General features: G+C 42.8%; 1 protein-coding gene across 1 annotated transcript in view; it reads right to left on the reverse strand.

The window, feature by feature from the left end:
- XPO4 (exportin 4) overlaps window positions 1-13,904 on the reverse strand; it is a 112,389-nt gene extending 98,485 nt beyond the window's left edge. The window contains exon 1 of the mRNA XM_081214526.1: window positions 13,811-13,904. Within this exon, the coding sequence (XP_081070652.1) occupies window positions 13,811-13,879 (69 nt within the window). The 5' untranslated portion in view covers window positions 13,880-13,904. The remainder of the gene's footprint in view (window positions 1-13,810) is intronic.
- Window positions 13,905-17,963: the final 4,059 nt, after the last annotated feature.

The following is a 17,963-nucleotide window of genomic DNA, read 5'->3' on the forward strand; positions in this document are numbered from 1 at the left end:
AGAAGCCCACGCACTGCAACAAAGAGTAGCCCCTGCTCACCGCAACTAGAGAAAGCCCGCGCGCAGCAATGAAGACCCAACACAGCCAAAAATAAATAAAATAAATTTATTAAAAAGATAAATAAGAAATGATAAAATCACCTAGAAAAGTAATATAATAACAAAATAAAAATAAATCAGCACTATTACATTATCTTCAACTTTTTTACTACATTGCTCAGAGTATAATATGATCTTTCAACAAGGTATAAATGAAATCTGGGAACACCACCTTTGTAGTCTTTTTTTTTTTAAGGTTTCATTGAAGAGTGTTGAGAATTGAGAATTTTCTACCCATAATGACAAAGAGAAAAAAATTGATAAGGAAAGGCACTTCACAATTAAGAGATAAGTAAGAAGCTGAATGCAAAAAGACATACAGCAGCACACTAAACCTGCACTGTCCAAAACAGCAGCCACTAGCCTCATTTGTTAAAATTAAATTAAACAAAAAAAAATTCAGTTCCTTGGCTGCACTAGCCACATTTCAAGTGCTTAACAGCACTCATGGCTGGTGGCTACCACACTGCAACACAGATTCAGAACACTCCTATCACTGCAGAAAGTTTTAATGGACAAACTCCATTAATGATGATAAAACTAATCATGTAAGTATAACCTCAGAACTTGAGTCTTGAGATGATGATATTCTAGATCAGTGGTTCTCAACTGAGGCAACTTTATCCCACAAGGGACATCTAGCAGTGTCTGGAGACATTTTTGGTTGCCACACTGGGGAGTGCTATTGGCAACTAGTGTATAAAGGGCAGGGATGCTGCTAAACATCCTACAATGCACAACCCAGCCCAAAACACCAACAGTGACAAAGTTGAGAAACCCTGCCCTAGGTGAATTTTCTCAAACTCAAGAATCAGTGAATGAACAATATACTTCCAAGGACAAAAAGGAAACATGGTATTCTTATCCAGTCAGTCATTACGGTAGAATTACTTTATTACCCAATATTCTGTGACAAGAACTGGAACCAATTTGTTTTGCTAAAAGGGTATGACAATATTTTTTACTCTCTTACGATATCTGTGTAAAAAGTTTGCTTGATACAGTTCATTAAAGGATAAATGCTAGGGCTTCCCTGGTGGCGCAGTGGTTGAGAGTCCGCCTGCCGATGCAGGGGACACAGGTTCGTGCCCCGGTCCGGGAAGATCCCACATGCCACAGAGCAGCTGGGCCCATGAGCCATGGCCACTGAGCCTGTGCTCCACAACAGGAGAGGCCACAACAGTGAGAGGCCTGCGTACCGCAAAAAAAAAAAAAAAAAAAGGATAAATGCTAAAGGCAGGTGTGTATACAAAGATAATTTAAAAATTGTCTTGCTCATTCTAACTGGTGTCTATAAATCTAAAAATAAAAATGACTCACAGTTAGGAAGCAAAAAGTATGGTCATCTTCTGTTCATCAATATTATATGCCATTGGGACTTCCCTGGTGGCGCAGTGGTTAAGAATCCGCCTGCCAATGCAGGGGACACGGGTTCGAGCCCTCGTCTGGGAAGATCCCACATGCCGCGGAGCAACTGAGCCCGTGCACCACAACTACTCAGCCTGCGCTCTAGAGCCCGCAAGCCACAACTACTGAGCCCACGTGCCACAACTACTGAGCCCGCGCGCCTAGAGCCCGTGCTCCCCAAAGGAGAAGGCACTGCAATGAGAAGCCCGCGCACCGCAACAAAGAGTAGCCCCCGCTCGCTGCAACTAAAGAAAGCCCGTGCGCAGCAACAAAGACCCAAGACAGACATACATACATACATACGTACATACATACATACATACATACATACATACATAAAACATTAAATGCCATCAATGTTTTCAAAAGTATTGTTTTGATGATTCTAAAGCAGGAAGAAGAATCAGAATAATAAGCGAAAATGTATTAAAGATTCATCTGATGTCTAGAATCAGTACCACATTTTGAGGGTGAGCATGTAACAACCAGGAGTAGAGACAGGACCCATGAGGAGTATTTGAAACCTGGACTCAGTATTCACAGAGCAGAAGATGAACGCAAAGAGATACAGTCACACTCCAGACTCGCGCCGCCCAATATGGAACCCCTACCCCCACTGACTATGTAAATTAATTAAAGTAAAAAATTCAGTTCCTCCTCTGCACAAGGCACGTTTCAAGAGCTCAACACCCACATGTGGCTACTGGCCACCACACTGGAGAGTGCAGATACAGCAGACACTACTCTTGAAGAAATTTAATTAATTCAACAAATATTTACAGAGTGCTTACTCTAAGGTTACCTAGATTCATATGATTTGATGCGATGTTATGTGATAGATTAATGTGCAAAATAACTGCTATCAAAAATAAATAAATAAATAAATAAAATAACTGCTATCACTTATACAGCACTTCTTATGTACGAGGCACTATTCTAAACACTTTCCTTTTAATGTAAACGAAATCATTTAATCTACATGTTAACTCCCTGGAAATAATTATTTTCCTAGTTTAGAGATGAAGAAACAGACGCATAGAGGTTAAGTGACTTGCCAAATGTCACACAGCTAGTCACAGGGTGGAGTCAAGAGCAATGCAAACAGTCTGGCTCCAGACCCTGTATGTTCTACTGCTGCTCAATTCCTAAATGTCAACACTGCTCCGTGTGTGCTGCCTAGTCTAGCAATAGGGTGATTTTTCTAACATCTTATCTGATTAGGTCACTATCTTACTACTGTTGTTTTCTAATTAGTTCTCTAATCCCTGCCACAAATCCACAAAATATAGATAGACCAGCAAGACTGGGGTCAAATAATTTTATATTAAAACATGGATATATTATGGACTAGAATAAAACTTCTATTGACCTTTTCTTAAATATTTATTTTATTTATTTGGCTGTGCCAAGTCTTAGTTGCAGCATGCGGGATCTTTAGTTGCAGCACGTGGGATCTAGTTCCCTGACTATGGATCAAACCCGGGCCCCCTGCATTGGGAGCGTGCTGTCTTAACTGCTGGACCACCAGGGAAGTTCCTCTATTAACTTTTTAAGATAAAAATTGAGAAATTTTAGCTTATACAAGCTGTTTTGGGGTACTCCCTAGCTCCCCCCAAATATATATTCACTCTCTTTTACCATAAGAGTCACCTTAGCAGTAAAAAATTTTTAAGAATATTAATATATTCCCTTCCACCCTGGCTTTGTTCAGAGTCTCATCATCTCTTTGCAGAACTTCACAGCCTCCTAACTGGTCTTCCACCTCACATCTTGCTTCCCTCACATCAGATTTTCACACTGCTGTCAGAGTGAAACCACAGAACTGACATGTCACACTACAGGGTGAGTCCAAGCTAATTATTGTGCAAATAAGACCTTAGATAGCCCAGCCCCTGCCCATTTCCCTAGGCTCATCTCCCTTCCCCCTTTATTCATTTCTTTCATTCAACAAATATTACCAAGCAACTATTATGTGCAAACAAGGTCCCTAAACTAACACATATTAGCATCTAGCTAGGGAGACCAACATTCATTAATTAACCACACAAATAAATGTAAAATTCCAGATGGGGCAGGTGTTATCTGAGTATAGGACAGGTGAGTCTCACCTTTCTGAGAAGCTAAGGCAGGCTTTCCTGAGAAAGCGACTATGGGGAGACCTGAAGGATCAGGTGAGAGAGAGGAAGAGCGCTTTAGGCAGAGGGAACAGTGTATGAAAGGTTCTGTGACAGGACCAAGGACAGGAGAGGGAAGGATGGAGAAAGAACTGGTGTGGCTGATGCAGAAAAAAAAGAGATGGGAGAAGGGTCCTCAGAAGCTGGAAATATGGGCTTCCCTGGTGGCGCAGTGGTTGAGAATCTGCCTGCCAGTGTAGGGGTCACAGGTTCCATCCCTGCTTCGGGAAGATCCCACATGCCGCGGAGCAACTAAGCCCGTGCGCCACAACTACTGAGCCCGCGAGCCACAACTACTGAAGCCCGCACACCTAGAGCCCATGCTCCGCAACAAGAGAAGCCACCGCAATGAGAAGCCCGCGCACTGCAACGAAGAGTAGCCCCCGCTCGCCGCAACTAGAGAAAGCCCACGCACAGTAGCAAAGACCCAACACAGCCAAAAATAAATAAATAAAATAAATTTTTTTAAAAAAAGGAAGAAGCTGAAAAGATTAAAAACTTATCCAAAGCCTCACAAAGAGAAAGCGCTAATAAAACTTCAGTTCAAACCTGGGTAATCAGTCTCTGGAACCCTTCCCTTACAGCATATTTCCATCCATAAATTACGATCGAATGTCCACTACGTGCCAGGCAATGTGCTAGATGCTTCAGACACAACAGTGAGTCATTGATAAACAAAAACAAACAGAATCCGTGTTCCCACGGAGCTTACAATCCAGCAGAGAAGTCAATCATATAATCAAATAAGCAGCATAAAACTGTGGATGCCATCAATGTTACTAAAGCAAATGGTGCCATGGAAAGAGAATTTAATCTAGTTCAGAGTGGTCAGACTTTTCTGTCAAAATAAACACCTACACTGAGATCTGAAAAATTAAATGTCAACTAGGCAAAAGAGGGAGAAGGGTGTTCCAAGCCGAGGGAGTCCATGCGGGTAAGGTTCAGGCAGGAGGGCGCAGATCCAGTGTGGGGACTGATGCCCAGTCTGCGCAGCCCAAGGGCAGCTTCCTCAATGTGTGACCAGGGCAGCAGCATGGGGCCCAACTCTCCACAGGGCCCCATGCTTAACGCGGTACTCCGGCTCACCACCCTGAAATTCTTAATCATTTTATCTCTGAACCTGTGTTTTGTAAGCGAAGGCCAATGGGACAATGGAGCATGCATGGGAGTAGTGCGGACAGGCTGGTGGCCAGGCACACGTGCACGTGCCTCGAGGCAGCCTGGGGCACCGGGTCAAGGTGGCTGGGGTGGGAGCTGGGCCCAAACAGGCAGCAGCACCCGGACCCATGGCGAGGCCAGCTTGCCTGTCCATGTCCCTGAGGCACCTGCACAAACATTAACTCTCCAGCCTGAGCACTGTGACAGGAACTCAGTAAACTTTCTCAGTAAACTACAAAACAAAAATGGACACCACAATAAAGCATTTCAGGGAGTTATTCGAATTTTTCAAAAAGTTTGATTCTTCTCTCTGGAGACTTCCCTGGTGGCGCACTGGTTAAGACTCTGTGCTCCCAATGCAGAGGGCCCGGGTTCAATCCCTAGTCAGGGAACTAGATCCCACATGCTGCAACTAAGGAGCTGGCAAGCTGCAACTAAGGAGCTGGCGAGCTGCAACTAAGGAGCCCGCCTGCCGCAACTAAGACCCAGTGCAACCAAATAATAAACAAATATTTTTAAAAAAGAATCTCTGATTTTCAAACTGCTACAGCAAAGCAACCATCTACAGATTTAGAAATAGAAATTAAATTTAGAGATTGTCACATTCAATGGAGAAGAATGCTATTTTAACATAAAGCTCTGTATGAACCATTTATTAATGAGGAAGACAATTTTACTTTTTTCCTACAATTGAAGACACAACCACAGGATACATAAATGAGTGTTTTTAATTACATACAAATCATTAAGCTACTTGTGGTTTCTTGTATAACCTCTGAAAGTAACAAGAACTGTCACAGGAACATTAAAATATTCATAAATTTACACCTAAAATTAAATTCAAACTCACATGAAACTGATTTATGTGAAGAGTTCAATCTTTTTAGAAAAAATGTTCTGCAAGAATCATGAGCTGTAAATGTACTACAATTTACACTTGTAAATAATTATCATCTTCCCTCTGAATCCTCAGGTTCCACATCTGTGGATTCAACCAACTACAGAGGGTAAATATTTGGGGAAAAAAATTCCAGAAAGTTCCAAAAAGCAAAACCTGAATTTGGGACTTCTCTGGAGGTCCAGTGGTTAAGACTCCACACTTCCACTGCAGGGGGCACGGGTCTGATCCCTGGTCAGGGAACTAAGAGCCTGCATGCCATGCGGCACAGCCAAAAAATTAAAAAACAAACAAAAAAACGATCACATATTAGACCCACATTTCTTGAAAGTTCCATAATATTCCACTATACAGAATACCACGGTTTATTTACCAAAATTTCTTCCAACTAGACATTCACACTGTTTCAGTTCTTTGCTAGAGCAAGGTATATAGACACTACAGTAAGTGCTTTTCCCATATGTGCGAGTATTTCGGAAGGCTGAATGAATGGGCAGAAGTGGAACAGCTGGGTCAAAGGGCATGCAGACTTTCAAGGCTCCTGTAACACAGCTCCAGACCATCTCCAAACTTGCAGCCTGCTACGCGTCCACGAACGCTGTCCATCTCCATACAGTCACAGCCTGAAATATCATCTCAATCACAGGTCTGTTTCTGTACTATTCTATTCCAACTTCCCATTCTTTTTCCACGCCAGCACCACAACCCTGCAATTACTGTAGCTTCTGAATACATTTCAATAACTGGTACAAACTCCCCCAAACCCTCCTTTCTTCTCTTTCTTAACATTTTTTGTTACTGTCATGCAATGCTCTTCCAGATAATATATATTTTCTAATTAATCAGTCAAGCTTTTCTCCCACCTCAAAAAAGGGTGAGGAGAGAAGAGGGATTTTTACTGATATTACATTCAGTAGATAGACTAATGAGGAAGGAACTGCCACCTTAACCAGATTAACTCTTTGGATTGAGGAACATAACCTTCATTTAATTCAGATCTTCTTTTACATTCTTCAAATAAGCTGTCTAGTTTTTGTCACAAAAATGTTGTATATTTCTTATTAAATAGTGCCCTATAGTTTATTCCTCCAGTTTTTATTCTTAACAGAATGAGATTTTTTTTTCCATTTTTAGGCTGACCATTGTTGGTATAAAGGAAATCTTACAATTGGTTGATTTGCCTTATATCTGGCCACCTTACCAAACAATTATTGGTTCTAGTAATAGTTTAGTTAATTTCCTTCGATTTCTTCTTTCTGAATATCACCTGCAAATTATGATCTTTTTACTTTTCTTTGCAATATTTACTTATTTAGCTGCACTGGGTCTTCGTTGCAGCATGCAGATCTTTAGTTGAGGTATGCGGAATCTTTTTTTTTTTTCTTTTTTGTAGGTGCAGCATGTAGGATCTTTAGTTACGGCATGTGAACTCTTAGTTGCAGCATGTGGGATCTAGTTCCCTGACGAGGGATCGAACCCCGGGCCTCTGCACTGGGAGCACGGAGCCTTAGCCACTGGACCACCAGGGAAGTCCCTTATTCCTTTCTCTTATCTTACTGTATCAGCTAGGCCCTCCCCTTCAGAAAGTGTTGAATAATAAATAGTTTTATTAGAACTCCCTATTTTACTCTTAAGACTATCTCCATTTATTGGTGGTTTCAAATAATTATTTTTTATCATATATTTATCATTTCCTAGTTTATTGAATTTTTAATCATAAAATGCTGTTAAATTTTATCAACTGCCTTTTAGGTGTCTATGGATGATTTCAAACGTCTTTCACATTTCTTTGGATCACTGGCTATGTTCCAGTTAGCTGAGTTTGACACAAATCCAACTGAAAAATACAAATTTAATTAAACTGAATTTTAAATAAAAATTTCCCATTACCTAGTTTTTTGAGAATAAGAACTGTTAGTGCCAGTCTAATATCTAGCGCCACAGCAGAGATGAAAAGACAAGGTTGAAATAAATAAAAATGCTTACACGATACAATGAATCTTTTCAATACGAAAAGTATATGCTATAAGCAAAATTATTAATTTTATGACGTGCACAATTTTTTTTTTTTTTTTTTTTGCGGTAGGCGGGCCTCTCACTGTTGTGGCCTCTCCCGTAGCGGAGCACAGGCTCCGGACGCGCAGGCTCAACGGCCATGGCTCACGGGCCCAGCCACTCCGCGGCATGTGGGATCTTCCCAGACCGGGGCACGAACCCGTGTCCCCTGCATCGGCAGGCGGACTCTCAACCACTGCGCCACCAGGGAAGCCCTGACGTGCACTATTGATCGCACGCACACACACACACACAAAGCATTATACCTTATACATACAAGGGGCTCAGGAAACACTAAATAAATACTCAACTATTCCCCAAACACACTGCACTTGGTTCTCTCAGGCCTTCACACAAATACACCCCTCTACCTGGAGCACCCCTATGCAACTAGAGAACTCCAATTTGTCCTTCACGTCTCAGCTTAAGGATCACCTAGGTTTTGAGAAGCCCTCTCTAGGTCCCATCTCAGCCTCAGATAGACGTCCCTCCTCTGTACTCGCACAGAGCAGCAGCATACGCTCCTATTATAACATCACCTAATACTTGCTAATAGTTTTGCCTTTCTTCCCCATTAGACTTTTGTTCTCCTTGAAAACAAGGCCTGTTTCTCCTGTCTCCTCAGCATACATAGCATCGTGCCCAGCACACATATACTGAAGAAATGCTGCAGAATAAGTGAATCAAACAAGATGGTAAGAATTTTTCTACAGCACTACATTTTTGCAGATGCTTTTAAAATGTTAACCAAATTCCAAAATAAAAGCCATGAAAACCAATCATGAATCCCTCTCATTAAAGTTGCATTTAGATTTATTAAAATCCATTCCAGGGCTTCCCTGGTGGCACAGTGGTTGAGAGTCCACCTGCCGATGCAGGGGACACGGGTTCGTGCCCCGGTCCGGGAGGATCCCACATGCTGCGGAGCAGCAACCCGTGAACCATGGCCGCTGAGCCTGCGCGTCCGGAGCCTGTGCTCCGCAACCGGAGAGGCCGCGGCAGTGAGAGGCCCGCGTACCGCAAAAAAATTAAAAAATTAAAAAAATTTTTTAAATCCATTCCAGCTTTAAAACAAATATATGAAATTACTTTCCTATAAAGTATCAATTAACATACATATGAAATTACTTTCCTATAAAGTATCAGTTAACATATGTGCTCTGCATTATTTTATATTATCACTGCACACACTCGTTATGGACAACCCTTTATCCAAGGGAGACAGGGGAGCAAAACCAAGGACATTTAAGACAATAAATAAATCACTCTTTGGATTTATGGTTCAAACAAATGCAATATTAATAACAAAAGAATACTAGGTTTCTCCATTATGGTGTCTGTAAAATCCTAACACATCCTTTATTTTATATCTATTCACATAAAGGAGAAAATGGAAATAAACTTCTTTAAAATTCATCCACGATGAAATCAACAAAGAAAAGTGCAGGAGGATATGGATCACACCATCTCATTTATGTAAAAAATACATTAGGGACTTCCCTGGTGACGCAGTGGTTAAGAATCCGCCTGCCACTGCAGGGGACACGGGTTCGAGCACTGGTCCGGGAATATTCCACATGCCACAAAGCAACTAAGCCCGTGCGCCACAACTACTGAGCCTGCGCTCTAGAGCCCGCGAGCCACAACTACTGAGCCCTGTGCCACAACTACTGAAGCCCGCGTGCCTAGAGCCTGTGCTCCACAACAAGAGAAGCCGCCGCAATGAGAAGATCGCGCACCGCAAGGAAGAGTAGGCCCCGTTCGCCGCAACTAGAGAAAAGCCCGCGTGCAGCAGTGAGGACCCAATGCAGCCAAAAATAAATAAATAAATAAATAGATTGATTATTTTAAAAAAGGACATATGTGTGCTCTTATATGCTCAGAGATCTTCAAGATGGATACCCAAGGAACAGTGACCTCTGAAGAGAGGAGATGGGAGCTTAGGGAGCCTTTACTTTCCCCATATACCTTTCTGCACAGCTTGAATTTCTTACTATTCAGAAAGGCATTGATAAGATTTTTTTAAATCAAGGATAATATTTACAGTGTATCATTTATACAAAAAGCACTACATAATGTATATTGTAAAAGCATAGGAAATAAGGTCACAGTACATTCAAACTTAATACAGATTGCTTAGGAAGGGGGACGGAGAGTGGGGAAAGAAGGGAACACTTTTTATTCTGTACACTGTGTGTTGTTGATGTACTTTAAAATAACACGTTCCGGTATTACTGTCCTAATTTGTAAATGACATAAAATGTATCAGCAACACCAAATTCTCAGCTCTGGAACTGTAACCTGCTATAAGTTCTTACAGTCAGAGACACTCTCTCACTGCTGAGAATGTCAGCACAGAAGTGTGGTCCACTTTACTTACTCTGTATGTATTTAATATCCTCTCAAAAGACGCATGGTTAGGTATCTTAAGCAGAAGCCCACAACTGGAATCTTTTTGGAAAAGAAAATTTCAAGACCTCTTTAAACAACGCTCCATTTGCACACTGTTTTCAGAATAGATGGTGTCACGTGCATACTGTTACTAATTTACAAAAGCCCTTCCTCATTCTAGTCTGTTCACCTTCAAATTTATTTTCCAGCAAGTAACCTCACTGTCTTGAATCAGAAGACTAAGCAGTATTCACAAACATGTACAGAAAATACTCCCTATTACTACTTTTGGGGGGGGGAATCAGGCTTTATGTTGAGACCTACATCTATAAATCCCATAAATATCTTTTTTACTCTAAAGGTCTAATATACTACTTTATTGGCAGCTTATCCAATAACCTAAAGAGGAAAGAATACAGGTGTTCACAGTGAAGCAACTGCAATAACCAAAAACACATTTTGAAATTTCCCATCAAGCAATAAAATTTAACATTTATAGTATTATAATATGTTGACTTTGAGAAGTAACATGGTTGGGTAAGTAAACTTTAAAAGAGTTCTAAAATGGGAGTCTGGTGATCTAGGTTCTGGATCACTCTTATCACAAATTTGTTCTGTGACCTACCTTTGGCAAGTCACTTCTATCTCTTTGAACCTCAGTTTCCCCATCCGTAGAATGGAAGGCAAAATACTTAAACTAGATTTTTTTTTCAGGGTCTCTATTTCCTGAGGGAGGCTGATAAAAGCTATAAACCCTATTACCAAAAATAACCCTATTACCAAAAATGTATCTCTGCATCCAAAAATTTACTTACAATTTCCTTCTAATACCCATCGTGAACTCCCTAAGACTCTGCACGAAAAGATCTCCTGAGATTGTTTTACACACTAAAACTCCAAGCTGATTTTCATGAAAGAAATATACAGACTACCAAATGGAAAAATTAAGCAAAAATAATTGTGAAAGACATCACTAATTACTTTGAATTCCAAAACATATTAACAGCTAAAATACACAGCAGTTTTCTACAAACAAGATTTCCTCAAGGACTTCCCTGGCGGTCCAGTGGTTAGGATTTCACGCTTCCACTGCAGGGGGCACAGGTTTGATCCCTGGCCGGGGAACTAGGATCTCACAAGCCACGTGGCACGGCCAAAAAAAAAAAAAATTTCTTCAGATGGATATCCATCCGACCCACAGACCGATAAATGCTACAATCACCCATTCTTTTTTTTTTTAATCTTCTAATGCTAAGTAACTGAAGGAGATTTGACAATCTTAACTATCCCCAAATTAATTAATCTACCTGCTTTCTAGTCCCACTACCGCATAGGCCAAGAACCACAGGCTGATAACAGACAAACCTGAGCTGGAGTCCCCACTCTACTAAATGCCTTGAAATTCTGGGTAAATTACTTAGCATCTACATGTTTCAGTCCCTTAGTCCATAAAATGGAAATGAAAGTAATAGCTACCATAGTTACTGATGATTAAATACGGTAATATATGCAAAGTGCTTGCACAGTGCCTCACACACGGTAAGCACCCAATAAAATGTGAGCTATTATTATTAATTATAATAAAATGGAATGCAGCTTTCATACTGAGAAATCATGCAGTAAGTGCTACTCTTCCACATTTTTAAATAGTAAGTGGACACTTCCAAAAAGGAATTTCCTTTTTTTTTTTTCCAGCCGTGCTTCGAGGCTTGTGAGGTCCTAGTCCCCTGACCAGGGACGGAACTCGGGCCCCCTGCAGTGGAAGCATGGAGTCCTAACCACTGGACCGCCAGGGAATTCCCAGGAATTTCCTATTTTTAATAACATTTTTTTCAATACTCTTCTCTTCTGGAAAGGTTTAAAAGTACGTAAATGATACCTATACAACACATATGAGAGGTGGTAAGGTAGAGTAGAAAGAGAGCGAGTATTAGAGCCAGACAGATGCAAGTTCTAGACGTAATTCAGCCACTTAGTAATTACATAACCTGGGCCACCTTAAGCTCTCTCTCAACCTTGTAAGGCGGCTGCAAGGATTAACAAAGTATGTAAAGCATCAAGCACAGCATCTGGCAGGTAATGTGCACTCAATTAACAGTATTCCGATTCTTCTCAGCCACTCCTTTATAAGTGATAAAACTAGCTTTGCCGGGGAAGAGAGAAGGTCCTAGCAAGCACAAATGCTAATTAATACTCAGGCCAATGATGAAAGGCACGTTTTTACCTTATCGACCTAAGAACTAAAGCAGTGTTTTGGGGGTCACATACTCCTTCCAAAGTCTAATGAAAATGGGGCCTCTAGCTCCTAGACATTTTTCAGATATTTCAGGAAATGCTGTAAGTCAGAGATTTTAAGAACTTTGTATTAAGGGGGAATAGTAGCTACTTTTTTCTGGACTTAACTTGCAAGAGTCTGAAAACGTTCTCTAAGTCAGCCTTTGTGACAAAATTCCCCCTTTTCACCTCCCTCCAGCCCTTGGTAACCACCATCCTACACTGTTTCTATGAATTTGACTAGCCAAGTAAGATTTAGGATTCACCTAACTTTGCTCATAATGCAGCAAGTAAATCCTGCTTTTAATTAGGCTTCTCAGTTTCATGAGCTAAATTTCATGAGCTACCTGGTGTTGTGTGTGAAAACAAAACTTGAGAAAAGGAACTACAAACTATGCTAGAATTAGTTCAAATATTTTAAAATGTGATGCTTGAAAACATAACCCAAACACCGAACCAAAAGGGGAAAAAAGGTGCAAAAAGGTAACGAAGCTGGCTACATTCAATTCTTAGAAAGACTGTGTCAATTCAAAGAATCAAATAAGCCTCTAACTTCCAAAGAGATCTACAAGCACGGAAGTCATGATTTACAAAAAACAAAACTGAGACAGCAAATACAGTTTACTGAGTAATTAAATATGGTTTAGCCTTACTTCTACTCCCTGCGTGGAAGGCTTTACCCTCTGACTCGGCCTCACCTCCTCCTTGAGTAGGTAAATAACCTACTCACTAAATTGCTCTGTTCACTGTACTGTAAGGGGAAGAAAGAAGTCAACGAGGGCCATAGACCCAACTCTTCTCAACGCGCGACCCGCACGGAGCTCAGTACTAGACAAAGTTTTCCCCCAATGACCTTGGTCTCTAAGACTCCCCTCCCGCCCGCCCGCCGGTCCTTCCACGTGCGGCCGACTGAGGTTGCCCAGCCGTGGCTGCAGGCCGGAGAAAGCACTCGAGGACCCGAAGGCACGAGAGGAACGAGCGCTGCTAACAGCACCCGAGCCGGGCCAGCCCTCGGCCAGCACTCACTCCCCAGCGGCGCGCACAAGCCCCCGACCTCGCGCCCGCCTCTCCCCGACCCCGCACGGGAGAGCTGGGGCGCGAGAAGCCCCTTTCCTTCGGCTCCCCACTCCACGGCGCGGCGGGGGCGCCGGACACCCAGAGAAGGGACAGTCCGGCCAGGGGCACGGAGGCAGGCGCACAGCCGGAGGGAGAGTCCTGCGCCACGCCAGCCGCCCCCTCCAGCCCCGGGCTCCCGGGAGGCCGCGGCCGGCCGCCAGCCCGGCGGGCGCCAAGGCCGAGCGCAGCAGGGCCGCCGGAGGCAGCGCACGCGGGGCGCGGGGGCGCGGCCACTCACCATCAGAACTTTGGCCGCGTTCTCCAGCTGAGCGATCACTTCTGGGGGCCCCAGCGCCGCCGCCATCATGGTCTCTCTTCAATGACGCGCCATGCGCTGCATTCTGGGAGCGGGCGCCCGGCCGGCCAATCGCGCGGCGCCTCGGGCTCGCGCGCTCCCGCCGGAGCCGTCGCCGCCGCCGACGTCGACGCGGGGTCGCGGGGTTAGAGCTGCGGGCACGCGGCGGGGCGCTCCCCTGCCCTGGGCCGGTCACCGCCTGCCCGCTTGCTCGCCTTCCCGCCCGCCGCCTGTCGCCCGCCCCGGGGGCGCCTCCGGCCCGAACGTGTCCTCTGCAGCCGCGTTCCTTCCGGGGTAGGGCGGCCTGCGGGACTAGAAGTGTTTGCGACCCCGCGGAGCGCGCGTCCTCCCAGCTCGCGTCCTCCCCTCACACAGCCCCGAGCTGCGGGCACCGGACGGGGACGAGGCCGGAGCCCCCTCGGCGGGCAGCCGGAGTCGGTGGAGCGCGCCGCCCCCGCTGTGCCGTGTGGGGACGTCGCGGCAGCGGTGTTCGGTGTGGAGCCTGGAGGGAAGGTCCGTTAGGGGACCTCGGAACCCACCCTTCCTCCCCTCACTGTTTCAGCGCTCACACCAGCTCCAGCTGCTGGAAACCTTGTTCTGTTCTGAGCTGACACCTACTTACGCATAGGTTTCTAGTTCTTGGTGCTGTTCTGCTTCTTGGGGCTGCACAGAAAGTCACGTTCATTAAAGTGTTCGTTAAGTTTCCTCTGTTGACGTCTTCCTTTATCTCTTCCAGTGGTACATAAGCCATACTTTGGGGTTTTCCCTTTTTTATGTTGCTGCAACAGAATTGCATTATTAGCTCCATTGAAAAACGGGTTTCTTATATTGGGCATCTCTACAACTTGAAGTTGAGGAAGTGAATTGACAAGGCTTTTATTGCTTGAGAAACGAAGTACCTTTTATTTCGTTACAAAAGGGCAAAGTGAGTGCAGTGAATGGCCTTTTTTACTTTAAGAATTGTGTGAAACTAGGTGGTTAACATGTAGTAGGCATTCAATAAATACTTCACTAAGTACAGACGTCTGGACTTACCGATTTTTCGACTTCGATGGTGTGAAAGCGTTACATATTCATTGGAAGCCGTGCTTCGATTTTTGATCTCTTCCGGGGCTGCGATGTGCGGTCCCGATGCGCTGTCCGATATACCCTCGTGGGGCACAGCGCCCAGTCAGCCGCACAATCACGAGGGTGAACCACTGGTACCCTTACGACCATTCTGGTTTTTACTTTCAGTACAGTGTTCAACAAGCTGCATGAGACAGTCAACACTTCATTCTAAAACAGTCTCTGTGTTAGATGATTTTGCCCAACTGTAGGCTAATATTAAGTGTTCTAACCACGTTTAAGGCAGGGGAGGCTAAGCTGTGATGTTTGGTAGTTTCGATGTATTAAAAGCATCTTCACCTTAGGATGTTTTCAACTTAACGATGGGTTTATTGGGACATAATCCCATCCTAAGTCAAGGAAGATCTTTATAAAGCGACCTACAAAAAGATTACAAAATGTCTCTACCCACTACAAATAGTAATTACGGCAGTTCCATGATATATCTGCAAAAGTGTAGACAAGTGAATATTTTGTGACATTAAATGTTTGAGGCTTATAACGCTTCAGATTGGGCCCTGTGTTCCAAAGCATTTGTTTTGTGCAATTACATAAGAACTTTCCATCTGGACACTCTTTAAGAAAGAGGAAGAAGGAAAAGTATTAAATGTGAGGATGAGTATGCTTCCTTTCAAATTAGCATTTTGAAGTTACATCTCCCATAATGGAGCCATGAATTTTAGGGCAGGGTTGTAGAATTTCACTGTTGGAAGATTCTAGAATTTACCCACTAATTTAACCTCCCCTCCAATGCCTGACTCTTGTTATTTCTTGGTTTACTATGCAACAGTAGCGCCCTCCTGGGGGTGTGGGACGGGGTAAGGAGTAGTAATCCAGCCTAGCCACAGGCTCTTCGTATCCTGAAGTAGAAGGGAATTAAGTTGTGCAAATTCCAATAATTTCTCACTAGACACAAAAGAAAAATATTTATGGCCTAAGAATCTGCTCGAAATGTTCCTGGAATCAAAAACATTTCACAAATATTACATCCCCTGTACTTTTAGGGTATGCCTTTAACACCTGTGATGTCATGGGGTGCAAAATTATTCCTACTTATTCTTAACCAAAAGTGATTAGTTGAGTATATTATATATTTTTCCCTGGAAACATAGGCTTGGTTTGGGTTTGTTTGTTTTTGTCAAGTCATAAACATCTTGTCAACATAAACATACTGATGAAATACCTTAGAGCAGCAGTTCTCAAAATGTGGCCTGGGGACACTTGTTGAGTCCCAGAATACCTAGTAGGTCCCTAAGATCCTATCAGAGGGTCTTGGGTCAAAAGAATTTTCATATGGCTATCATCCTATCAGTAATTACTTTAAATTGATTAAACTCCCCAATCAAAAGACATAGACTGGGGGCTTCCCTGGTGGCACAGTGGTTAAGAATCTGCCTGCCAGTGCAGGGGACATGGGTTCAAGCCCTGGTCCGGGAAGATCCCACATGCCGCAGAGCAACTAAGCCCATGCACTACAACTACTGAGCCTGCGCTCTAGAGCCCACGAGCCACAGCTACTGAGCCCACGTGCCACACTGCTGAGGCCTGTGCGGCTAGAGCCCATGCTCCACAACAGGAGAGGCCACTGCAATGAGAAGCCCATGCACCGCAACGAGGAGTAGCCCCTGCTCGCCGCAACCAGAGAAAGCCCACACGCAGCAATGAAGACCCAACGCAGCCAAAAATAAAGAGATAAAATAAATAAATTTATTTTTTTAATAAATTTTAAAAATAGACATAGATTGGCTAAATGGATAAAAAACAGGATCGAACTATATGCTCCCTCTTACCACTTCTATTCAACATCCTAATGGATGTGCTAGCCAGAGCAATTAGGCATGACAAAGAAATAAAAGGCAACCAAATTGGAAAGGAAGAAGTAAAATTATCTCTGTGCACAGATGATGTGATCATATATGTAGAAAATCCTAAAGATTCCACAAAAATCTGTTAGAACTAATAAATGAATTCAGCAAAGTTGCCTGATACAAAATCAATTTTAAAAAATCAGTTGCATTTTTATATAGCAACAACGAACCATCAGAAAAGGAAATTAAGAAAATAATTTCACGCAAATCAAAACTACAGTGAGGCCCTTATACGAATATAGATGAATTATGCAACAGAGTGAGAGATTATTCTATTTTACTTGAGAGACTCCATAGAAGAACAAAATCTCTCTTCTAGAAGGCATCTCTAAAGCCCAAATTAGATGGGAACACTTAATAATTCCTTTTGATATAGAAGACACCTGATCTAGAAAGTGTTAAGGGATCTTATAACCCAAAGTTCTGAAACCTTTCAAGGTAGCAGTATAGAACCGAAAGTATTATGGTGTCAAATTTATAGGAACTTAATATCTTTCCCCAGAAACAGAAACATGAGACCAAAAGGGAAATATGTCTTTAAAATAGTTCTCTTGTACAGAAAGTGTATTTCTGCACATATGTCTGTGAAATGTTACTCTTTGGAGTTCTTAAATACTAAATACTTGATTAATATAGCACAGTTTTGATGTGTGTATATCAAAGTAATTGCAAAAAGTAGTCAGTGGCTTTATTCCTTCTGCTCTCACAACCTATCATCTTGAACTTTATTTCTGAACCACTTTAATTTTACAACATGAAATCAAGACTTTCTCACGCTGTTGAACCCTATTCAGCAGGGTGGCACCATAATTATAGAGTCTATTTTTCTTTTTCTTTCTTTTTAAAATTTATATATGTAAAAACTTAGCAACTCTCCTATTAAGTAAAATGCTTCTAATCAATAACCAAGTAGAATATGCCACCTTCCTTATAAAGCTCAACATTATAAGACATCCATCCCATTAAAATTTTTTGAGATTGTGATAAAGACCTCTGTTTTTCCAGACAAATCTCTGGAATTGTCCCTACAACCCAACAACCTAAAGGCATGAGTTGTTCACAGATTCCCAAAGGCTTTAACCGAGCCTCCTGCTGCTGGGAGTCCTCCTGACGCCCTGGCC

Source organism: Mesoplodon bidens (genome assembly GCF_964165515.1).
Source record: "Mesoplodon bidens genome assembly, chromosome: 17".
NCBI classification, from domain to species: domain Eukaryota; kingdom Metazoa; phylum Chordata; class Mammalia; order Artiodactyla; family Ziphiidae; genus Mesoplodon; species Mesoplodon bidens.